Here is a 24,455-nt window from a genome sequence, read left to right as displayed (position 1 = left end):
ACATCTTGCAATTGCCAACACTAGGGTATAGTTATTGGCTAAGTAGCTTGCTCGGCCCATAAAATTGGTGGATCCCTTTGGAGCGTTTGGGCTAGACTCTAGACGGATGTTGGCTCACATGGATCCACCACATGAAAAGCTTTGGCTTCAAACGAGCAAAATCGTGTGAACGGTTCATGACTCGCACAAGCATGTGGTAACCACGTGTGGACCTTGTGTGAAAGCGTGCACACATACAGCTCACTCTTGTCTGTCCACTATTTTGACACAAAAAAAAAAAAAGGACACGTCACGACCGTTAATGTGTTTTTGGTCCCAACAAAATATTCTAAAAAAATTAGCGCCAAAGTAATACCGCCAAAATACGAAATCTATTAAAATCGTGAAGCTTCCCTCTCAAGCCTCACCTATTGAAATCATGCTTTGGCCATTAAGCCCTTGTTTGCTAAAATTAGCCAATACCAGTCCCTTGCCTCTCCTTTATACATAATTTGGACCACATTCATGGGCTAATTTGGAAGTAGGTGACCAGTTTAAGTAACCCGCCTCAACATTTTCATTTGAATTCCAACATTACCCTCCAATTCATTCTCCCACAAGCTTCTTTGGAATTCGAAATGACAAATTCCCCGCGCCCCTCACAAGTTCTATAAAATCCTCCAAGTGCCCACCAATACTCTGCAACAGAAATCCAATTCCCAATCTGCCCTTTAGTTTTCAATCACAAAACCCTAAAACTCTATTCTAATCTTCAATATGCCTTCAATTCCAGAGGAGCCACTGCTCTCCCCGAACCCGGATCGGTTTTGTATGTTCCCGATCCAGTACCAGGAAATATGGGAGATGTACAAGAAGGCGGAGGCGTCCTTCTGGACGGCGGAGGAGGTCGACCTCTCCCAGGACATGCGTCAATGGGAATCCCTAACTAATGACGAGAGGCATTTTATCAAGCACGTGCTCGCCTTCTTCGCAGCCTCTGATGGGATAGTGCTTGAGAACCTCGCCGTCAGGTTCATGAAGGAAGTACAGGTTGCGGAGGCCCGGGCCTTCTACGGCTTTCAGATCGCGATCGAGAATATCCACTCTGAGATGTATAGTCTACTCCTCGAGACATACATCAAGGACTCGCACGAGAAGAATCGCCTCTTCCACGCCGTGGACACCATCCCTTGCGTGGCCAAGAAGGCCGAGTGGGCCTTGAAATGGATCGACGGTTCAGAGTCCTTCGCCGAGAGATTGATCGCTTTCGCTTGCGTGGAAGGTATATTCTTCTCTGGAAGCTTTTGCGCGATATTTTGGTTAAAGAAGCGCGGATTGATGCCGGGATTGACCTTCTCGAACGAATTGATCTCGCGAGACGAGGGTTTGCACTGTGATTTCGCGTGCTTGTTGTACCGCTTGATGAGGACGAAACTGAGCGAGGAGCGCGTCAAGGGATTAATCAGGGATGCGGTCGATATAGAGAGAGAGTTTGTGTGCGACGCGCTTCCTTGCGCGTTGGTAGGGATGAATGGTGCCTTAATGAGTCAATACATCGAATTTGTGGCTGATAGGTTGTTGGGTGCGCTCGGGTACGGGAAGATCTACAATGTTGCAAACCCTTTTGATTGGATGGAGCTGATCTCCCTACAAGGGAAGACCAATTTTTTCGAGAAGAGAGTCGGGGAATATCAGAAGGCCCAGGTTATGTCGAGCTTGAATGGCAATGGTGACACCCATGAGTTCAAGATGGATGAAGATTTCTAGGTTTTGTTGTTGATGTAACATTTTCAGGGTTTTCCCCCTGTGCCTTTACCTTTTTTTTATATATATTTTTTATTTCTGTGTTGTTTATTAGTTTAATTTGTTTGTTTGATTTCTCTTCGGGAGAAATAATAGAAAAAAAATATTATAAATCTCTTTTAGTTCAATTGTCTTCTTTGTATCTATCGTCTTCATACGCTTCTCTCTCTAATTTACTTCCATTCAAAGCAGTAAAGTGAGGGTAATGAAATTAAACTAAAAAATAGGGCCAATTGAAAATAAGAATTAACTATATTATTCTCTTTTGGCCATAAAATAGTGTTTATATTTTGAAGACGAACATTTGTGTGGTCTGTGTTGGCGTAGTATGGCTGGCAGTTCTCAGTTACAGAGCTCTGGAATGCTATCAGGAGAACAGTTGCTTCATCCTTGCACTGACTTCTTAAGCTGCAGATATTGATGGAACTTATTGATTGGTTCGAATTTTTTAACGCTAGTCAATAAATATATTGGCATTTTATAGAAAAGAAAAAGAAAACCAGTGTGGTTTGTTTGAGGTTGCTTAAATGGAATGAAAGAAATAAATTATGGCCCCCCCTTCTCTGGTTTTGGTCTTTCATGCTTGGGGAAGTCAATACGGCTGACGAGAATGATAGAGATTTGTTGGTTCACTTTTGCAATTTTGTTGCAAAGTAAGCTCTCTTTGAATTCTATTTTTTATGGATCATGCCCATAATTTTGACTTGTATATGGGATGTGCATGGCTGGGGTATATTGGGTTCATACCTTGCGAAGGCATATAAGGCTTGAGGGCATGGTGCATTCCTTTATCTTTAACTCTTTAAGTTGAGTATGGTTTGAGTTTTTGGTAGACTTCAGGGAGGTTTGGAGTTTAAGATCCCGTCTCTCAGTACTCTTCATTGTGGACTTTTATGGCCTTCAGTGTCTTAATTTTGGGTTGTAATATTTACCATCTTTGTACATAAGGGTATACTACTTGGTTGTCTTTCAGTCACATTTGGTTGCTCAATGAGATTTTAGTTGATTCATCATTTTTGACTTCTGTTTTATCACTCAGCTAATGCTGCTTGTTTATTTTGGGCTGAGAATAACCCATGTTATTTTGGGTTTTTACTCTGACATCTTTACGTAAGTGCTGGTTTTCCTTTATCAGTAGAGTATCTTGCATTGTGAACAACTTGATATTTATGTCTGTCAAATTAATATTGGTTGTCATAATGCTAAATGTCTGTCAGTGAAGAAATGGTCTGTGCTGAGCTTGGACCAGAAGGATTTTATGGAGAAAATGCATGCTCAACAAAAACTGCAGGAACAGGTAATATCTAGCTATATCTGATGAAAGATGTTTGAAGATATTTTCTGCTAAGAAGGCAGGATCAATTTTTCTTGCAGCAATTTGAAATGCCAAATTACATGCAGAAATTTCACCTGGATGACCAATCTGCAATTCTTGAGAAGGTACTTGTCTGCCATGGCCGTTACCGTGCATGCACTGGTAGGCTGACAGTATTTTAACCTTTGGCCATGTGAGAAGTCATTTATTTCATTGAACCAGATACAGGAAAGTGTATTTTAAAGCTAATTTGCTTACCTCAGTGCAATACAGAATTGTTACATTTTACAGTCGAAAAGCAGAATTTTACCACCACTCTTTATCTTTACGGATAGCAAAAGTTGCCAGTTGCACTAAATTTTCAATGGGAGTGAAGTATTTAGAGACATCAAACTTGAAAGCAAATTTTGGTTTTGTGATCAAAAGACTTTGAAAACGTATTCAAAACTGAATCTTTTCTGTACTAGTTTAATCTTGTTGTTTAATTTTGAAGGTGAAATATCTGTTTTGTCATCAGAACAGATTCAAGAGATTGTTCGAAGAAGGGATTTGAAACACTTTATTGTAGGTCTTTTTAGTGCACTATATTTTTTGTCCTGGCAAGTTTTTGTAACATGCAGAATCTTCTTCTGCTTTGTGTCCCTTACCTAGTTCATTTTGGGCTAAGTTTCAATTTTCCATTTCTTGGCCTTTTCCTGTCTGACTTTGCATGTGTGAGGTGGCTGTGACCCACACCAAATCCATTGATAGAAGCCCGCAAGATGGAAATATATTGGGCCAAGCTAGGCTTCTTGCTTGTGGACATTCGAAGGGGCCCATTAGGTTAATCTGAAAGTAAAAGGGCCATGTTTGGGCCTCCAGTCTAATACCCAGATTGATTTCAACCGCAGAATGTGGCCAAAATGAAGCAGTCTCGCTGCTCGAAGATAAGGCCCCTCGCCTCTTCCTCTCTTTCCAGACTCCACACCTCCCGTGCCCGTGCCCTCACAGTGAGCCAAAACCAACACAAGTCTTCAGTTTTCGGGTGGTATTCATATAGATATAGATGTATGTATATATCTGTGCCAGTAATTTAATTATTTTATAATTTATTTTGTTCATTTTGAAATCGACAGCTAAGAAATGGCAGCAGCTACGGCAGTTAGCTTCAGCTTGGCTAATGCATTCAAGGGACTATCTCTATCTTCAGCGTCATCAGCATCTTCGTTCTTTAATTTCGATGCGGGGTTAATAATACCCAAATCAACGGTTTCTATGCGGCCAAGATTACCGGTTCCTTTGACGATCGAGTCTGCGCACAAAAAAGGAGCCGGCAGCACCAAGAATGGACGAGACTCGCCAGGCCAGCGTCTCGGCGTCAAGATTTTCGGTAACCAGGTCGCAAAGCCCGGCTCAATTATTGTGCGCCAGCGCGGCACCAAGGTGTGAGTATTCCCTTATTAGTATTATTATTACTGTTTTGTTCAAAAAAAATAGTGGGTTTCAATGATAGTGTTGATTGTCATTGACATAAATGAATTCGGGAGCTGTTTTTGATGACTGATGGTTCTGATTTCAACCCCCCTCTTACGAATTCAGATGGTTCTTGCTGGGGAGTGAAGTAGAGAATGGTTTTTTCGTGAATTTAGATAAGGGGGCTTCATAGATGGTTGTTGCTTACAAATGCAATAACTCTTGTAGTTTTACTTATAAAACACTTAAGATATGGGCGTTATTGGAAGGACTGGATAAGTTTGACAAGCTTTTATGGCCACAATTTTTGAATGGGTTAGAGAAGTTGTGGATTGAAGCTTGCTGTATGTGTGGTACAAGAAGATTTTGGGTGTTGAGAATCAAAAAATGGAGAGAACTCAGTGTAATGAAGCTGGTCTCTACAAATTAATGAATTGAAAAGGCTTTTCGTTTCTAACATTATACAAGATGGAGCCCTTTGATCATCCTGGACTTGTATGGTGCACTGCAATGAGGTTATTTCGTGTAATTTCTTGACCTTGAAAATTTCTCTGATTGTAGGTGCCTGTGTTTTTTGAAATATCAAATAGAGAAGAAGAAACTTAATGGAGTTTGAAACATGAAGGATTATAAAGCTTAGACCCTTATTATATGGGGAGGGATCTAAGTGGTAACGAAGGTGCCTTAAAGATCATTTAGTGATGTATTAGGCCAAGGCAATAACTGTTGAAGTATAACGTGAAAAAGAAATTAGGAGTCAATTCTGTGATGGAGTTGATCTTCATTGTAGTGTTGAATATTTGTACTTTTGGAGAAAAAGGTCAGGGTTGGTGATTTTAAGTTGTGACTGTAACAGCTCGTAGCTTGGATTACCAAGTAGAATTTCCAAACTCATGCACTTCATACATTGGCTTGTATTTTTTTGATTTAACTATAGCCTATAGTTGGTTGCAAATATATTTACCCATGAAAATTATATTCATAACAACTATAATGCTCACATATTCTGCTTACATGTAGATTGTTTGTGGGGGGAGATATGTTAAAAAAGAAATTCTTATACCTTTTTGCCATTTGATATTATTATGTGTTTGAGTATTTACTTATTGGCTCTTCACACTATATGTGTCCCTTTGTTTTATTTGTGGATGACTTTTGATTGTTTGTCTTTGTGAGATATTCAGTTTCACCCGGGAAAGAATGTGGGGATAGGCAAGGACCACACCATTTTCTCATTGATTGATGGACTTGTTCAATTTGAAAAGTTTGGGCCTGACAGGCAGAAGGTTAAATTTTATTGTTACGTTCAAAATTTTAGAACTATGCTCCGTGAAGCTAGATTTGTCAGAATATTGGAAATTTATGGATATGCATAACTTACAGATCAGTGTTTACGCACGAGAGGTACAGCCTGAGAACCCCAACAGTTATCGAGCAAGGAAGAGGGAGTACTTCAGGATGCAGCGTGAACGTAAGAAGGCTAGAAGGGAAGGCTTTTTTCAGCCGCAGCTGGTCCTAGCATCTGCTGCAGAGAGCAATCCTATTTGCTAATTCCTGAACGTTCCATTTAGTTTCAATTTTTTTGGTTTACAACTATGATCAAACCATGCACATTGGTTTGCTTCATTGGTTTCTCTTCCTTTTTTTATGTTTATTCTGTTGGATCCTGGATACTTAGATCGGAAGTGTCGATATCTACTGTTTCAAATTTGCTATGTGAATCCCGTCTTGTTTGCTTTTAGGGTTGGGTTGGGAGGGTGTATGCGAAGGCTAATGGGGAAGTATGGGAGTCTACTGTCACTATTTCCTCCAATCTCTAGTCCCCATTCCCGAATTTCCCAAGCATGCCCTTAGTTTTATGCTTTGAGTTCCTGCTTGTACTCGTATCATGATTTGAATGTAGAATGATTGAACTTAACGAAGAACAGTATGTGATGGAGTGGCTTTTTTTTAAAAAATTAGATAATTATGGAAATAAACAATATGGATTGTTAATACAGAATAGAGAGGGGGATGGGGAAACATTTCACAACGTCCCCAACAGTTGATAAGGCATTCACTGACTAAGCCCCCTCAATATTCGCATTGCTTCTACGTGAACATGAGAAGATCTATGTTTCTATGTTGCTCTTTACATGTATGTTTATAATCATTGAATATAAGCAATGACTATATTTATAATCAATGCCTGTTCACATGCAGATTATAATATTGATTATAATTCACGTGCAGGAGAGTCCGTAGCATTTCCTAAGGACAACACGTCATAGTTTAAGGATTATTCTCAGACATTCCATGCTCCTAAACATGGCCGGAACACCAAATTAGTTGATCAACACTGATGATAGCGGATTTTGATTTTCTAAAATCAATATATTTTCAATTTTCGGGCCCAAGTAAAATGGTGCGAGAGCACCGACGAAATTCGAACCTGAACATATAGGGTTGAGGATCTATGGTGATTCAACAAGCTAAAGCAAAAGACAACTACCAAAATACCATAGAGGATGAGTAAACATTTCAACGCATGCCATTATAAAGCAAATCCAAATATTGTCAACAACAAATGTACTCTCGTATGCTGCAAATTAAAATCCTAAAGTGAGTTTTCACGCTCTCATTTCCCTTCTGATTCTACTGAACTGCCAACCATTACAGTCTGACCTGCAATATAAGGAAAATTCTAGTTAGTGCAATTCAAGTTTCATCATATTATGAAACATACGGAAAATGAATGGTCTCGGAGAGCTTATAGTGTCATTATCTATTGAAGTTGGGGTTGATCAGATCTTAGACAAAGTCCACCTTGAGCACCTTGTTGAACCTATCAACACCAAGCTTTTCAAATTGGATTGGTCCATTTCAGATCTATATGATCCCCCCATAGTTGTTAAAAAAGAGGGTAAAAATTACACGTTACACTCACAGATAAGTATTATATTCTTAATATATGCCTCCCACAGCTTATAAACAAAAAAATTTTACTCCATGACACAAAAGAATTACATAATTAATCAAAAAAATATTGTCCACAACACAAAAGAATCACATCATTTATCCTAAGAAACATTTATTATCAAATAAGTTAACAGTTGCGCGTAGAGTCGAAAAAAATTAGAAGTGTAAGTTACTAAAGAGAGGAGAGAGACAAAATACATGGATGGAAGTTTCTGGAAAAGGACTCATACTCTATGGAATTAGTCAATACTCAATAATGTAGCTTATGATAGAAATGGAGGGCAAAGGAGAATTCAAGTGGCACTGTGGCAGATTCTCACTCATTTATCATATGGATGCATCTAGCCGACCCCAACATGGTAGGGGACAAAGGTGATTGAAGTGTACCAAACATAGATGACTTTTAATAAGTAGTTTTCCAACCATACATTCGCATCTAGTATTTTTCCTCGTAACATTTTCTCCCTACTCTCTTTAAAAATTAATGCCTTGCAATAATGGGCTAAGAGCCTAAGACACTATCACAAGTTTTTCAACTTAATCAACTGACACCAGTTGTCAAAAAAATTCCTCCCCTATATCTCAAGACACACAAATCAAAAAAAAAAAATACAACTAAACGCCATTGTATATGAGTATGACTGCATATCAAATCAATAATCATATACGAGGATGAATGAGAATGATGTCCATGGTTATACACAATGTGTGACATGGTCTTCATGTATCACATGACTACCATTGTACTATCGTACGCATTCATGCCTGCATGGTGATACACACATACGACATTGTATCACATGACAGCATTGTAGCTATTCATATGAATATACGATATGCAGTCAAATAAGAAAATGCAACTTGTTGTACGAGAAGAAAGCCTAGTATATGACAATAAGAAGCAGCAAAAACTCTTACTGGGTCTGCACCTTCTTAGTGCACCTTTAATAGAGTCCTTCCACTTTTAAAAGAGAGGAACTAAAAGAAAGAGAAAGAAAAAACAAACACACTTGTACTCCTAATGATCAGGCAGTCCAATTCAAACCAAATAGTCTTGTTTGACCCAAGTACCCAACTCACTGAAAACATTTTCCAGCTCTAACTAACTGCTCAAGTCGTTAAAATCCAATAATTATCTACGTATATATTAGTTATACAACAACATAATACCATTTTATGTCAGTTGCATTTTAGTACCAAGAGAAGAACAACAGCAGACCATCCGTTAATCAACAACAAAATACTTCTAGTTCAATTTATGGACTATTCAACAAAATATTTCCAAGGATCAGCTGATTTTCTTCGACATGCAATCACATGGTCTAGCAGTTCCCGGTTCATGATATCATAAAAGCGTATAATCCCAGAATTACAGCACAACTACAGCATATTATCCATTATCGGCGAAACAAAATTACAGTGACTTAATGAAAAGCACACTAGAGTCAATCGAGAAATCATGAATAAAGAAGAAAAAGTATTACCTAGCCAGATCCGACGATGATGTTGTTGATAGGGATGAATATCAGCTTCACGAAGAACCCGACAAATCCCATCACCACGAAACCAATAGCTGTACGGACCGCCACCTTCGTAAATTCTACAACATCACAAAAGAAAAATAAACAGCCTCGATCAAAATCCACAACAAATCCGCCCAATAGAAGCAAATAATAATCGTTTGATAAAAAAATAAATCAAAATCTAGAAGTTCATCTTATATCTTTGCGATCGGGCTTGTGGCACCTCTTGACGAGGCGAACGCTGTCCTTGGAAAACTCTCTGAGCGGATCGAACACTGAGTCTATGGCGTCCATTCTCTCACTTCTCTTTTCCGAAATTGAACGAAACGATCTTTTCAGAGAACTAACTTTGTGGACAAGGAGATTCTGATTTTCGACCGACATGCCTCCAGCCTCCCTAGTAGTCCATACAGGCCGGAAAGAGTTGGGCTTTTAGCATTGGGCCCAGCTTAAACCATATTTGCTCGAGCCTTGGGCTTATGCTCAACACATGGAAAGGGGTCTCGACTAGAATGATTGGGCCGAACTAAAGATCAGAAGCCCAATTAAAATCTCAAAACACTCGAGAGATGCAACATCAAGCCATGGGATGGGAGTCTTATAATCCGTAAAATGTATAAACCAATCTATCAATAAGGAACAATGAGTGAAACTTTCTCCCTCGCATGATTTACAATTGTTTCAATTCCCAAACATACAAGTCATACTGAGAGATTAATTTGAGGGTACATAAATGGATTCTGTGTTAACAAGGATGAGGTCAGAGAACGAGAACCTGAGGAAAAAAGTTTGGTCAGACCCATATGAGCACTCAGTTTGTCCCAACAGCTTCAGCTTCAAACAACCTTCACATTGAAGATTCTGGGAAAAAAGTGAACCAACAACATTGTATAAGCCACTCACTGAATGAATTGCTTAGGGTGTTTATGGCAGGGAGCAGACTGTTTATCACTTTGTTGCACCTGGAGTGGAGTCTTGCTTTTTGTCACGATGAACAGCTCGGGGTACAAACGTGAGCCCACGAGAATGGCGACGACCAAAGCTGACAGAAGAAGGAATGGAATCTGAGGTGCTCAACTTTGAGACTGCCGAAACAAGGCCATCAATGGTTTCATTTTCCACTTCCATTTTGCTTGTCGCCTCATCCATATGAGTAGTTTGTTTATGTTGGTTCTTCTGTCTTTGTTTCTTTGACGGATGGACTTTCTTGAAGAACTCAACGGACTTGGGGAACTTATGCTTGTCCACCACATGCCGTTGCCGACCTTTGTAGTTCTTAAACTTCGAACCACAGCCTTCGACAAGACATTCATACTGTTACAAGGAGGAGCCCGATTAAGTATATAGAGCCAAATTTGCCCCTTGAAAAAAATGTAAATAGAGCCAAATGTTAAGAACAGAGATGAAAGCATTTTCAACAAAAGGAGGAGATGATTTATAGTCGTCTCAAATGAGAACATATGTTTAGATTCTTTAGATAAGTAATAAAGCGGGGGGAAAAAGGACCGGTAACTATGTAGATAATCAAGATACCACCAAGAAAAACAAAGAGGCTTAACACATTATTACTCCTGTCAACCTTAATGTTACCAGTTAGTCATCAGGAATCACGATATACCCACAATCCTGTAAAAGTGAAAGGTAGAGCCAAGATGAATGAAACACACATAAAAAGGAAAATGAGAGCAGAGTGTGGCTCGCTTAACTATAAATGGGGCAGTACTAGAGCACCAAACACAACAATCATAAATCACGTCAGATACAGTGAAAGATAATTGTCCCAATGCTCACTAAATGAACACCAGTAAATCATAGAGAGCAGCATGTTATAGCATAAAAAAGTCAGAAGAGATACCATCACATAGCCTCGTGCAACTTTTGCCTGAAAGAAAGAGTCGTGAGCTTCAGACACGTGTATACTGAGCAGGCGAGAGGTTGGATAAACTCTTGAGCAGACAGAACAAGAAGCAGTGTGCCTTGCATTATAATGATCTTCAAAGTCCTCCAATGATTTCAACCGTGCACCACAGCCAAAAATGGGACATAAAACATCCTTGCTTCAACATTAATTCGAAGTTAGACACATGGTAAGAATGGATTGCGCAAGTCTAAAATATGTAGGTTTTGTCCAATAGAACAATAATTTTATTTATTCTAAACCAATAACTAGCAATGCAATGGAAGCATAAATAGCCAGAAATTTTTTCTACAGTTCTACTACCATGCAAAAAACCAAAAGGAAAAAAAATCTGGACTCACATAGTCACATCACTTCTGGAACAAAATTCTTCCGGAGTCTAAGAAGAATTTTTTTCAATATAAAAGAGTTTGAAAGTAATGCATAATTCCAACATTTGCATCCATTCATACCCAAATTATCAAAAACTGAGTTTATACCCCAATTTTCCATCCACTTAGTTACTTCAAAACTAACACTGACGTTGAATCATATAGGAGCCAAATACAAAAAAGTTATGAAATCAAATTTGACCTCTGATACCTGACTTCCTCATCTATCAAACCCTGAAGCTGATGCCTTTCATCTTCAGTTATATCCAATGCAACCTAGCAATTCAAAATTGAAATCATTCAAAAAATAAATTTCGCTTTCTCGGCATCAACAAGCAAAGTCGGATGTGGCAACACGTTCAACAGAATTTACATCAGCAGAGAAGTTGAAATAACGAATGGAGAAGAAAACACAAAATATAGAGCCCTTAAGTGGAAAAGTAAAACCAGAGAAAGTAACCTGTTTGGCAAGGAGTTCTCTCTCGATGTTACCGGAAGCAAAGAAGGGGGAGTCAGGACTGAATTTCCGTCGAAGGGAGGTCCAGTACGGAAACCCTAACTCACCCCCTTCTGAATCCACAACCATCGCCATGGCCCAAACTGAGAGAGAGATTCAAAAAATTCGAACGATCTAAATATCTAATCGTAATGACGACAGCATAATCGGAAGTCCGAACGTTGAGCAGGCTCTAGTATGTTGCTTTGCGTGGGCTAGAGTAATGGGCTTCGTCGCGCACATCTAAATTTACTGAAAACAATTTTTAAGGGCCGAAATATGGCCTTTTTCATCATGATCCAAGCCCATCCCATAAAATAGGGTAAAATAAGAAAAATGTTTTTAATTTTCTGCCTCAACAGTCGAGACTAGAGAAACCAATTGATTTAATTAGTCGATTGTCTACTAATCACATACAATTTATGCCCCGTTTGTTTGGAGGAAAATCTACCTCTCATGAAAAACATATCTCATGGAAAAATTAATTAATTTCTAGTGTTTGGACAAAAATATTGTTAATATTTTTCATTGTTTGTTCGGTGAAAAACATAATTTGAGGTGCATCATTTTTTTCTTGTGATTATATACTTTGTGAATACATATATTAACTACTGCTCATGTATGTATCTTTTTATATATAGAGAGAAAATAAACAAATCGATTTATATACAACAAATCAATAACCTGTTAGAGGTAGCAACTCTACAGTGTAAGGGAAAATGGCATCCCGTCAAGTGGAAAGGATGTCATTTTTCAGCGTTCATGTTTAGTTTTTCTAATTGATTTTTAATGCATTTCCTTGTATTTTTGTATTTTCCTGCAAACAAACACCGGTAATACAAAATAGTTTTTTCAAGACCTGATTTTTCTCCTAACAAACAGAGCATTAAAGAAAAAATATGTTTTAGAATGGAATTTTGATTCTATAATCTTGATTTAATGTTGGGGTCTATTTGGTGTAAGTTTTAGAAGATTTTAAAAAATTTTGTTTTAATTTGCTTTCGACATAAAAATTAAAATCAAGTGGAGAAGGCATTAACTACTACACGTTTTAGAAGATTTTAAAAATTTTATTTTAATTTGCTTTCAACACAAAAAAATTAAAATCAAGTGGAGAAGGCATTAACTACACGTTGCTTCTAATGGTCAACCATTTTTTGTGTTGTATATTATTTGTTGATAATATTTAATAAATTATACTCAATTTGGCGAGATTTACCTAATCAAAGTCTATTGGCATGTCCTAAAAGAAAAATACCAAGTCTATTGAACGTTTCAACATATGAAGATAACGTTACATCAAAATCAATTTGTTCCTCACATGTGATAATCACATTGCACACCTCTACAATTTCCTACTAAATAATTAAGCTTTGAAAAAGTATGCTTAGAGAGTAAAAGCTTGTAAAAAAGACTTAGTAATCACAATTAACTTGGGGATTAATATCTTTGTTATCGGTTGTGTCACATAGGGAAAAACTCAACAAAATATTTAAAAAAATGTCAATCTAAAACTTTCTGCCGTCAAATATAACAGATAAGGACCATTGTGGCTGATATTGCTTTTGTTTATTTTGTTTTGGTTGTATAAAGTATTTGGGATTTGTTATTCTGTCATTTTCAATTTCAAACTTCAAAGGCAAGGAAGGCAGCATTTCAACTCCTTGAACACGTTTACATCCATAGGAATTTATGAACAAAAATTAAAAAAAAAACCTCTCAATAATTTTCCAAGAAAGTTCGTTGGCCTTTGAATTAACTTGTTCGGTTCACCAAAAAACAGATGATCAGGTAGCAGAGCCATCGAACATATTGACTAGTTATTAGATGACATAGGTTTAATTTAACTATTAGAATACTGTAACTAGTAGAGAATTAGACCAAGTTCACAAGAGCAACTTGTCTATGTATATAGAGAAATGAAGGAGTAAGAATTCTACGCTTTGTATATATATGTGTGTGAGTAAGAGTTTTACAGAGGAGAGAGAGAAAAAAAGATGGAGGCAAGAACAGGATTGGCTCTGTTGATGATTTTGATGGTTATAGGGAAGGGAGAAGCCCAACTAGTGGAAGGTTTCTATGGCCCTACTTGTCCGAACTTGGAAGCAATAGTGCAGCAGGCAGTCGCCACAAAGCGCAGCCAAACCTTTGTGACTATTCCAGCCACCCTACGACTCTTCTTCCATGACTGCTTTGTGACGGTATGCTCAACACAAGTTTTTTTTTTCTTCTTTATTTTTTGCACACATCAATGAGCTTTGGCATTGAACTGCTTATAGAGTTCTGTTTTTGCGATTTTTGTAGGGATGTGATGCCTCTGTCCTAATAGCATCACCAAATGGAGATGCAGAGAAGGATGCAAAAGATAACCTTTCCCTTGCCGGAGATGGTTTCGACACGGTGGTAAAAGCAAAAGAAGCAGTAGAAGCACAATGCCCCGGAATAGTCTCATGTGCAGACATCTTAGCTCTTGCTGCGAGGGATGTTGTAGTTCTGGTAAGAATCGCTCAACTATCTGAACATTCTCTCCTGCAAAAAAAGCTGAAATTAATAACAACTTCTCTCTTTGATGTTATCAAAACGTAGGCAGGAGGACCTTCGTTCGCTGTAGAACTGGGACGTCGGGATGGCCTCGTCTCTCAAGCATCTCTTGTCGCTGGAAATTTGCCGGAACCTGAATTCGATGTTGCTCAACTTAATGCCATGTTTGCCAAGAACAATCTTAACCAACTTGATATGATAGCACTCTCAGGAGCACACACTCTTGGCTTCTCTCATTGTGACCGGTTTGCAAACCGCATTTACTCGTTTACACCGTCTTCTCCTGTAGACCCTACACTGAATCCTGACTATGCAAAGCAGTTGATGGAAGCATGCCCTCAAAATGTAGACCCAAGCATAGCCATCAATATGGATCCTGTGACTCCACAAACTTTCGACAATGTGTACTACCAAAACTTAATTGCAGGGAAAGGATTGTTTACCTCAGATGAGGTTCTGTTCACCGATTCTGCATCTCAGTCAACAGTCGTTGAGTTTGCCAACAGCTCAGCTGATTTTAATGCAGCCTTCGTCACCGCTATGAGAAAACTCGGAAGAGTGGGCGTGAAGACCGGTCGCCAAGGAGAGATAAGGAGGGACTGCTCTGCCTTCAACTCATGAAGGCAAAAGATATTATCATTACATCAACACGTTCTCCAAAGAATAAGAGTTTACAAGATGGTTCAAGGTTTTGCTATTTTGTTTCTGCAGTAACAATAGCTTGTTTTTCTGGAAATGTAAAGGCAAAGATTGCTGCAGTTCTATAAAATCTACCAAACCATCAATTCATAAAACTTGATGCAACATTTCTGAATGAAATCGTAGAATCAAAACCTTCATATGCTTTATATATGTTCATGCATAGCTTACAAGAGAATAGAATCTCACAACAACTTGACAACTAATCAAATTCCTTCCAAGAGAAGAAGAATCAATGAGCCACCTTCAACAAAAATGAACAAAATGACATTTTTGCAGGAAAAATTGGCCCATTAATTATATAAATACCTAATGAACACTTGCACAATCAAAGTAAAATCTTCAGTGATCACATAGCACCCAACTTAATGCAAAGAACAACAAAATCTCAAGGTGTTTACTGCAGAGATATTCTGGCCTCCAACACTTTCTTGACCTTCAGATATTGACATGGGAAAATCCCACACAAACTCTGTTCAACGTTTACCAGCGTTGTCTCAAAGTGTATGGCATACTCCATCTATGCAAAGCCCATTCTCCTTTTCCCTCTTCCAAGAAGTTTTAAGTACGAGATTTTCCATAAAGGTGGGCATAGACAATCTTCGTTCGATAGACAAGAATCATACTCAACACTACTGCAACAATGCAAAATCCTGACATTATCAAGGAAGTTAAGAAGTAGCAAACAGAACCTTGGCACTTCAGTGGCTCGTCTACACCAAGAACCCCTGACAAGATTGAACCTGAATTCTGTATTAGGTTATGGTGACCATGAGCTTGCTTCTCAGCTTCACGGTCATATATATGGCTTGCAATTAGACCAGAGAATACAAGGGAACCAGCTGGATTCCCCAGAGTGAGGAAATTATACAAAGCACCAAACTTTTTCAAGCCAAACAACTCTGAGGCGGTAGCCGGCATAATTGCCCAATGGGCACCATATCCAAGACCAATCAAGAGAGTACCAATGTGCATTGCCCCAGGCCATCCCATTGCAAAGAAGACATGTCCAATTGCCATAACAAATTGGGCTACAGCCAACGCTACCGGCCTTGGATAAGCATAGTCCCTGTTATACAATATTACGCATATGGTTAAAAAGAATAAGAAACAAGGAATATAAAGCTGGAACTCAACGAATATTCTGGATGAGATTTTATCAATTCATACCTCACAACAACCTCAGAGAAGTAACCCCCACCAATACGACCAAGGAAGTTCCAAATGCTAATCATGGATACAAAAATATGTGTGTTGTCATATCCTAAAGACTGACTCATTTGACCCAGGTTATCAATCACAGTCAATCCGGATCCGGAACCCAATAGAAGGGAGACAAACATGAGCCAAAAGTCTGCCTTAATCAAAGCCTGCATCAAGGTGAAGTCTTCACCTCTATGTGGACCCCTCCTCCTCTTGACCCTCACTGCTCCCTCTGCAGCTGCTTGGGCTAGTTTTGTTTGCAATTGGGCAATTCTTTTTGCCTTTCTGCTGCAGGAAGCAAGTCGACTTCCTTTGGCTTTTCATCCTCAACTTCACTGAATATGACCTCGTGACTGTCCCGCTCAGAGTTACCTGGTTCTTGCTCCTCAGGTTTAGGTAGAAGAACCTCTTCCAATGAACCTCTTGGCTCCATGAAGAAACTCAATGATATTGGAATCACTATGGGAATCAATACAAGAACAATCATAATTACCGTAAAAATTGTTGTAATTGTGTGGGACACATCGAGCAGATCTTGGACAAGCATGACTCCCATCAAGTATGCAGCCAATAATAGGCACACACTATATACAATAGTAAAGCTGGATCCATCAGATGGCCGGACTTGTCTGTGACCCCCAACAGGTCTGATAAAGAACATTAGAGCAACGACTACCATTGCTGGCCCTACTGCAACCATGAATATTAGATTTGCATGATCAGGGGAGTGGCTCATGTAATATATTTGAGTCAAAATAGCGCCGCCCAGCCCAGCAAAGCCCTTCAATATCCCCACCACAGGACCCCGACTTTTGGGAAAGTTTTGTACACAAGAAACAAGAGCAGCCGTATTGAAGTAGGTTTCACCATTGGTTCCTACAAATATAAGAATGCACATCTGCAAAGTAATGGAAGAAAACGATTTAACCAAGGCCAGACAGGCTCATGACAGGGGTAATTTTCCTCAAAACTGTTAGAGTGAGACAGAAGGAGAAAAGAATTAACAATATCCTTTATGAATAACTACAAAAAACTAGGAGGAATCCACGTTTTGCTGTTATGACAGCATATATCACAATTTGCTCCTTACAAGTGGCATTATGAGTATATTTCCTTCTCAAGACCACAATTGAAAAAAAAAAGAATATTTGCTAGCAATAAAATCCATTTACTTATCAATGTAAAGCTCCACTTTTTACTGATACAAAACAAGATTCAATACGTAGAGAACAATTATGATCAATAAGATCCTTGCCAACAAAAGATGATATATTTTCAAGTAGCAAATATTCCACCTCATATATTCCAATTTAACATGAAAAGGCAACAACAGGATGCCTTACAAGTACAAAGAATCAAGAAATCTTACTTCGATCTCCATCAATAATACCATGTCTTTTTTAGATTATATAACAAACCCAAATCTCTATATCACAATGACTAAGCATACCATTTCTTACTTCAACCTCCATCCTAGTTACATCACATATGCTTGCATACAAAACACAATCATCACACTCACAAACGCCATTAAAGTTCAATGGGTTCCTTCCCTAAAGAGATGGAAAAGGGAATTTTTTTCCAGATGTAGTACAGAACTCTCGAAAGATATATATCAGCAAAATAGATAAACTCAATAGAAAATCGAATCAAGGTGAGGGATATGAGTATATGACATCAGTTGCTAATTATACAAGCATAGCTATGGACTAATCAATGGATCTATATCAACAAAAAGGATAAATAGAATATGAAATCAAATCAAGGTAAGATATATGACATCAGATAGAGTACTCACAACCCACAAAGGCAAGACTGGAGCTCGACCTGTGACGACAAGCCACACCCAGCCATACCCAATCAAATTCTGCAAGGCTCCAACAAGGAGAGCAGCCCATAAAGGCAAAAACTCAGACAAGGATCCAGCCAAAAACCCAACACTGTCACCAAGATCCTTGGCCACACCCAGCTTCGACAACTGCCTCTGGTTGTACCCCAACGAGCTTTTTATCACCGGCGATATGCTCCCAAACAAATACCCAACCCCCGCACACGATTGAATCCACATTGCAGCCACAAATACGAGCCATCTGTTATTCATAAACGATCCAAATCCTGCTTTCAACCTGCCCATCACTGAAAATCAGACCCAGAACCAGAATCAATACTTGAAATGACAAAAAGATGGCGGCTTTTATCAATAAATAAACGTTTGGGGGGGGGGGGGGGGGGGGGGGGGGGGGGGGGGGGGGGGGGGGGGGGGGGGGGGGGGGGGGGGGGGGGGGGGGGGGGGGGGGGGGGGGGGGGGGGGGGGGGGGGGGGGGGGGGGGGGGGGGGGGGGGGGGGGGGGGGGGGGGGGGGGGGGGGGGGGGGGGGGGGGAGGGGGGGGGGGGGGGGGGGGGGGAGGGGGGGGGGGGGGGGGGGGGGGGGGGGGGGGGGGGGGGGGGGGGGGGGGGGGGGGAGGGGGGGGGGGGGGGGGGGTCTTTATATACAAGAGGACGACAATCGATACATGTATAGATTGGGGGTGGCGGTGATGTCATGAAGAAAAAAAATGGGCAATGTTATTCTCACACACCTAATTTCCGGATGGCAACGGCTCGGGTACCCTTCCAATTAGTGAATATCAAAATCGTTTCCATTTAAGGTACCTAATACCAAAACCTTTCCAAAACAGTTTTAAAAACCATTTAAATTTTCAAAACCGAAACCATTCCATGACCGTTTACCATTTAATTTTTTAATTTTTTAACTTTTCTATAAATGTATAATTCAATTTCTTAAAAAATAATATGACTTATTATGTTATTATAGTTGAATGTATAATATATAATTCTATTATATTATTTTATTTAATATACTTGATCATATTAAAATTTAACATCCTAATAATATACTTTTATAAAGATGATTTATAATGTTATTATTATAATTTACTTTTTTAATTAAACGGTTCGAGTACCTTAAATCAGGCATCAAAAACCAAACCCGATCCTAAATCATAACGGGTTTTGAAAATCAAAATCAAAACCGTTTCCAAACCCTATAAGATCGATTTTCTTGTTTTAAATGGATCGATTATCCTATGAATAATGCTCGGATCGATTTTTTTTGTCATCCCTTTATTGCTTCTTTCACTCTCACATCGTCATGTCAAATATATAATCATGTCACATAATTTCATATGGGATAATATAACAATTAAAAAATTCTATTTTATTGTAATTTATGTTGATTTTCGTTATTGCCAACATATATATACACATATTAATTAAGATTTTTATTTTATTTTTATTATCGCAAACATAAAAATGTTTTGATATACACATAAATTTTTTTTATTTTCATTCCACCGACTGTAAAAAAAATATACACGACAACTGTATTTTTTATCTTGATTCCCATATAGCTATGATAGAATGGGATGATCCACCAAGAATGGAGAGGGACATGAACCCACGGTTTTTACCCTTACATTGAGGACAATATGCACTAGCATTACTTACCCATTTAACTTCGGTCAAAGATGGTGCGAAGAAAAAATGGTTTAAAACGACGACGTTGCCATATGTAATTATAAGCTGGTATGATGCAATTGGCACGTGGTGTTGAAGCAATAGAAATTCTATGTTGCTAATAAATAATAAGAATAAAAAAAATTTTAATACTATTGAGAAATATGTTTTTCATTGAAATTGAGCGTCGAGTACACATATATCTAATATAATTCATTATCAATCGAATCACCTCTCGTTGATAAGAATAATGTATTTTACCACATTGTGGACAGTTTTTGATAGTGCGACTTCTATTGTAACTTTTTTATATTTAAATAATTTTAAAGAAATGTCACTGATTGGCACCGCATAAATTGCAATTACTTAAAATGGGGAAAGACAACTTTTGGTCATTAACATATCTGATCAGGTTCAACTCAATCATTCATTTTTGAAAAGTTTCAATTTGGGTATCCAAATTTCTAAATTGTTCAAAATTAGTCACACGGGCATATTTCTCCCAATTTGGGTAGTCAACCAACCCACGTGATACAATATGGTCAAAATCAACTAATTTAGGCTGATGTGGCTTGACACTTGTAATGGCAGTTGTAGTAAAACCAGAACTGATTACTTTGTCCCAAATAACTCACTGGAATTGTAATTCCATGACATATGGTTGCATGGATCTTGCGTCTTTGTCAAACTTGAGAAGGTGTGAAGTTGAGAGCACCAGTTTATAAGGTTTATAGTGACAGAGTGATTTTGCTTGAATGATTTTTGGGTACTTTTTGCCCACCTAGTTTAGATTTGTCCACGGCAGAAAATATTACACGATTTTAATTTTTATCGTCAGGTCAAAGTGTCACGTGGGATGGTTGACTGTCCGAATTGGGCTAAATCTACCTGTGTGACTAATTTGGAACAATTTAGAAATTTGGATACCCAAATTGAAACGTTTGAAAAATGGGTGACTGAGTTGAACCTGGTAAGATATTTCAGTGACCAAAAGTTGTCTTTCCCCTCCTTAAAATTGTAAAAACATGATTATTGTACATAATAATTTGACTTTAACAAGAGATTATATAATCAATTGTGGCCAAAATTAAAGGCCCCACCCCTGGGCCTTGCTCACATTAAACAAAAAAAAGAGACAAATTAAAGAACTTATCATAATTGGGTCGGACCAATACAATCGTCGCTTTTTTAAATTTTAAGGGCGGCCGATTTTATTATTGATCCGTTTAATTACATATTTGGCCCATGACGACCCATAAGACTCGTGAGTTTAATCTTCAAAAATTATTACCGTGTGGATTGCGGGCCGCTTCTTATAACAGTGTCACAAAATGTGAAATTGACACTACTTTATTTATTGCCGTAGTCTCACATAATTATTAATGTTACAAGCTAGGCTTGCAATGTTGGCTTATTTTTTATGCCATGCCCTCTCCAGCTGTGTAGTGAAAGAAAGCACATGATAATTTGGTCCCATGACGAACTAGAAGTGAAAAGGGAAGAAGCAGCATCGAATATAGAGAAGAAAACAAGTAAAAGGGAATAACTGAATAACATCACATGGCGGTGGTAGACTCATTAGTTGGACAAATTTAATAAAGTCTTAAAGGCCATAAAATGACAAATGAGTTGTTGAGTAAAGGCATATATATTTTATGTATTAGTAGAAAATAGCCACGTAATTTCACATTACATGCTTGCTGCAGATCTTATCAGACAAAATATATAATAATATTTCCATGAGGTTGCTTGGATGTGGCGGATAAGAACCAATAATTTGTCCATTTCTATATCCTACAGTACCATATCTAATATATCTACTTATCTAGCATTTGGGGGGCACGCAGTGCTGGTGAGAAATGGCTTTTGTGTAAGCAAAAAGTCATCATACATATCAATACCAATGCCAATACCGCATACAAAAAGTTAATGGATTATTATGATATATATATATATAGAAACATACGTTGTTTGAATCTCACTGTAACTATACGTTTGGTGCTATTTGATGCTGGTGGGGCTTGAAGGTACAAGTTGCATGTGTGGACATTATAATTTATAATAGTTGCTCAACTTGTGCATTTAATATATATATGTGTGTGTGTGTGTTGATTGCTTGAGTGATCGATCCATGTCCTTTTAAGTATAGACAAATTATATGATCACTTTCATGTACTTGTGTGAAGGCTTAATTTCACGTACGTACGTACGTACGTACTTATCAATATTGGTAAAGTCGAATCAAAATTTGAAGATGCTCAATAGCTGGACGTGATAGGGTATATATATGTACGTATATATTAATGTATATAAGAAAAGGTTTTAACAAGGCATAAATATAAAGGGTTTAGTTGTTGGGTTGTTGATATTAAATATTCTAGACTTTACCTTATATCCATGATAACAAAGAAAAATACTCTACAAAGCTTATCCGTACTGATCGATTTGGTCCCCTCCAGGTTGTCAAGTTGAGATAAGTAAGGTCCCCTTACAATTGCCATTGAAAGCACTAAATATTACTCTCATATAAATATTGCTTCCCCTTCTGTTTTTGAAGGAATGCAGTGTCTCCCTTTTATTATTATACATCAAGTTATCAACACCAAGTATTGTCTACGAGGCCTTCCCAGGATTGTCTCTCTTTATTTGCTTTCTTTGGATAAGTATATATGACTAAGTCCTATTTTATCAACATAAAATCTCTAATCCTCAAATATAAACGGGAGAAAGAGGTTCAATTTTCAAATATGTAGGTGAGATAAACATTATTATATATAAATAAAAAAAAGCAGCTTCTCCTCATATAAAGTGTCGATATGTCCGAGTGGTTAAGGAGACAGACTTGAAATCTGTTGGGCATGCCCGCGCAGGTTCGAACCCTGCTGTCGACGATCAAACTTTTTGATGACTTTTAAGCCCATTTCTCTGAAAGGCCCGTATGTCTTTTAAAAATTTATACCCAACCCATGTACATAGGTCAATATAAGTACAGTAGTTGAGCCAAACAAAACTTACCAATCAATCAATCATGACGGATTGGGCCTCTAGTTTGTAAAGGAACGTCATAATGGTTTTTATCGAATAAGCTTTCCACTTCTGTTTAGTCCTTTTATTGTAAACAAGGACTCAAGGAGGAATGTGTCATATAATTAGTCCCCTGTGGTCCATTTAGTCAACCTGTGTGGTAGTTTCCTACCATGAATGGCAGTCTGGCAGTGGTTAGTGCTGAAAGAATCAAAGAGTTGTGGCTTGTGGACCGAAACGAGGAGGGGACATTTCTTATGGGTTCGGTGGGACTAGAAATTTGAACTTTGTAGACGTAATTGCAGTTGAAGGTTTCTGTTTTTTTTGTGTTTCAAGGCCATCCATTCCGATGCCCTGTTGTTTTTCTTTGTTGTTTATATATATCTGAGGCTTATCAAAAAAAAAAAAAAAAAGAAATTTTGTGTTTCAGGTCATCTATTATGATGTCCTGCTGTTTTTCTTGGTTGTTTATATATATCTGAGACTTATCAAAAGAAAAAAAATGTAGTTGAAGGCGTTTTTTACCTGAGGAAGGAGAATCCAAACACGGCCTTTTGGGTCTTTCTTATGGGCCGGAGACTGATGGGCAGGGCTTAATTAAGGTCTTATGGGCTAAGATAGACATTTTGCAGCCGTCCAGCCAAAACAGAAATGCCAACGTTTTGCCGTCCAAGCAAGAAGTAACGATCAAAGGATCGTCAAGTCCTATGTGTTGATGCCTTTTTTTAAATTTACATTTTCATTGTCCTTCAGCGTCATCTTCCTTTGTCTCATGCCAATCATTCTTTGTCATTGGCAAGTCAAATTCTCAACGTCCTTCTCCTTTTAATGAATGGTGGAAGGTTGGTTCTTCAGCAAGAAGTGGTTCGAAAGCAGAGCAAATTAGAATAAATGGCTGATTGGGGGCCTGTGGTGATAGCAGTAGTTCTGTTCGTGCTGTTGACGCCGGGGCTACTGTTCCAGCTACCCGGGAATAGCAGGGTGGTGGAGTTTGGAAATATGCAGACAAGTGGGGTCTCCATTTTTGTTCATACCATTCTCTACTTCGGCCTCATCACCATTTTCCTCATCGCCATTGGAGTTCACATCACCACAGGATAGGATACTCACCTCTTTGATTCATAGTAATCTTCTTATTCTGAAACAACATGAAAAAGAAAAGGAATCATCACCTTCTATGGAAATTCCTTTTTTGATTCTGTTTTAATGTTTTCCTCTGAATTTGTTACATGTATTTTTATTTTATTTTTTGTTTCTTGTGGTGTTTGGCTTCCTGGAAAAAAGAATGACACTTGATATTGGATCAAGTGAAGGTGATGCAGCAGATACTTTATTTTATATGTGCGAATCCTTTTTGTTATATCCAGATGAGAAGAAAAGCTTAGATTGACAGATTCTGTTGCATTTTAATTGAGTAGTTTTCATTATGATGAAGTTAATAAGGTGAATGATTTAAGAATATCAGATGAATACACCTGAGTCACTAGTTGGAGTGATAAGGATGATATATATTACACTGGTAATCAAAATGCGAATCCCCCATCCCCCGTGTTCAAAACAAAAAAAGAATATCAAATGAATTAAAAACACGTTATTTATTAATTCCTATATTAGTAACAACAACTTCAATAACATATATTCACAATATACATTAGGTT

At 38.2% G+C, this 24,455-nt stretch overlaps 5 protein-coding genes, 1 non-coding gene and 2 pseudogenes across 8 annotated transcripts; 6 read left to right on the top strand and 2 right to left on the bottom strand.

Moving 5' to 3' along the window:
• The first annotated feature begins 422 nt into the window (after positions 1-422).
• Positions 423-1,908, top strand: LOC119996356 (ribonucleoside-diphosphate reductase small chain-like). The gene has a single exon (XM_038842947.1). The coding sequence runs from the start codon at positions 757-759 to the stop codon at positions 1,744-1,746; it is 990 nt and encodes a 329-aa protein (XP_038698875.1). The 5' UTR covers positions 423-756; the 3' UTR covers positions 1,747-1,908.
• Positions 1,909-2,314: 406 nt separating this feature from the next.
• On the top strand, positions 2,315-3,385 carry LOC119996819 (annotated as a pseudogene).
• Positions 3,386-3,972: 587 nt separating this feature from the next.
• LOC119996434 (50S ribosomal protein L27, chloroplastic-like) lies at positions 3,973-6,290 on the top strand. 3 transcript variants are annotated; one of them, XM_038843068.1, is made up of 4 exons: positions 3,973-4,121; positions 4,213-4,519; positions 5,734-5,835; positions 5,933-6,290. In XM_038843068.1, exons 2-4 carry the CDS (start codon positions 4,220-4,222, stop codon positions 6,098-6,100), a joined length of 570 nt encoding a protein of 189 aa, XP_038698996.1. In that variant the 5' UTR covers positions 3,973-4,121; positions 4,213-4,219; the 3' UTR covers positions 6,101-6,290. The 3 variants fall into 3 exon arrangements, with proteins under 3 accessions (XP_038698996.1, XP_038698997.1, XP_038698995.1); XM_038843069.1 differs by having other exon boundaries at positions 3,998-4,124; XM_038843067.1 differs by having other exon boundaries at positions 4,051-4,144.
• A 755-nt stretch (positions 6,291-7,045) lies between these two features.
• LOC119996086 (zinc finger protein 511-like) lies at positions 7,046-11,962 on the bottom strand. The gene is made up of 7 exons (XM_038842598.1): positions 11,780-11,962; positions 11,531-11,595; positions 10,886-11,087; positions 9,993-10,344; positions 9,254-9,891; positions 8,992-9,107; positions 7,046-7,213 (listed from the first exon to the last, which is right to left on the bottom strand). The coding sequence occupies exons 1-5, from the start codon at positions 11,909-11,911 to the stop codon at positions 9,878-9,880; spliced, it is 765 nt and encodes a 254-aa protein (XP_038698526.1). The 5' UTR covers positions 11,912-11,962; the 3' UTR covers positions 7,046-7,213; positions 8,992-9,107; positions 9,254-9,877.
• A 1,812-nt stretch (positions 11,963-13,774) lies between these two features.
• LOC119997124 (peroxidase 55-like) lies at positions 13,775-15,160 on the top strand. The gene is made up of 3 exons (XM_038843940.1): positions 13,775-14,016; positions 14,120-14,311; positions 14,402-15,160. Exons 1-3 carry the CDS (start codon positions 13,813-13,815, stop codon positions 14,975-14,977), a joined length of 972 nt encoding a protein of 323 aa, XP_038699868.1. The 5' UTR covers positions 13,775-13,812; the 3' UTR covers positions 14,978-15,160.
• Positions 15,161-15,323: 163 nt separating this feature from the next.
• Positions 15,324-18,447, bottom strand: LOC119997123 (annotated as a pseudogene).
• Positions 18,448-22,583: 4,136 nt separating this feature from the next.
• Positions 22,584-22,664, top strand: TRNAS-UGA. The gene has a single exon. It is a non-coding gene; the product is annotated as a tRNA-Ser (tRNA).
• A 978-nt stretch (positions 22,665-23,642) lies between these two features.
• LOC119995950 lies at positions 23,643-23,919 on the top strand. Its single transcript, XM_038842432.1, has one exon. It carries the CDS (start codon positions 23,689-23,691, stop codon positions 23,896-23,898), a length of 210 nt encoding a protein of 69 aa, XP_038698360.1. The 5' UTR covers positions 23,643-23,688; the 3' UTR covers positions 23,899-23,919.
• The last annotated feature ends 536 nt before the right edge of the window (positions 23,920-24,455 follow it).

Source organism: Tripterygium wilfordii, chromosome 4 (genome assembly GCF_013401445.1).
Source record: "Tripterygium wilfordii isolate XIE 37 chromosome 4, ASM1340144v1, whole genome shotgun sequence".
Lineage (NCBI taxonomy): Eukaryota > Viridiplantae > Streptophyta > Magnoliopsida > Celastrales > Celastraceae > Tripterygium > Tripterygium wilfordii.
This window is presented reverse-complemented; position numbering and strand designations above follow the sequence as displayed.

Coding starts and splice junctions, on each gene's coding strand:
- LOC119996086 (XM_038842598.1), bottom strand. CDS start 11,911: ATGGCGATGGTTGTGGATTCAGAAGGGGGTGAGTTAGGGTTTCCGTAC. Junction 11,596..11,779: donor GAGAACTCCTTGCCAAACAG/GTTACTTTCTCT, acceptor TTGAATTGCTAG/GTTGCATTGGATATAACTGA. Junction 10,345..10,885: donor TTGCACGAGGCTATGTGATG/GTATCTCTTCTG, acceptor TCCTTGTAACAG/TATGAATGTCTTGTCGAAGG.
- LOC119996434 (XM_038843068.1), top strand. CDS start 4,220: ATGGCAGCAGCTACGGCAGTTAGCTTCAGCTTGGCTAATGCATTCAAG. Junction 4,520..5,733: donor TGCGCCAGCGCGGCACCAAG/GTGTGAGTATTC, acceptor TGAGATATTCAG/TTTCACCCGGGAAAGAATGT. Junction 5,836..5,932: donor TTGGGCCTGACAGGCAGAAG/GTTAAATTTTAT, acceptor CATAACTTACAG/ATCAGTGTTTACGCACGAGA.
- LOC119997124 (XM_038843940.1), top strand. CDS start 13,813: ATGGAGGCAAGAACAGGATTGGCTCTGTTGATGATTTTGATGGTTATA. Junction 14,017..14,119: donor TCCATGACTGCTTTGTGACG/GTATGCTCAACA, acceptor CGATTTTTGTAG/GGATGTGATGCCTCTGTCCT. Junction 14,312..14,401: donor CGAGGGATGTTGTAGTTCTG/GTAAGAATCGCT, acceptor ATCAAAACGTAG/GCAGGAGGACCTTCGTTCGC.
- LOC119995950 (XM_038842432.1), top strand. CDS start 23,689: ATGGCTGATTGGGGGCCTGTGGTGATAGCAGTAGTTCTGTTCGTGCTG.
- LOC119996356 (XM_038842947.1), top strand. CDS start 757: ATGCCTTCAATTCCAGAGGAGCCACTGCTCTCCCCGAACCCGGATCGG.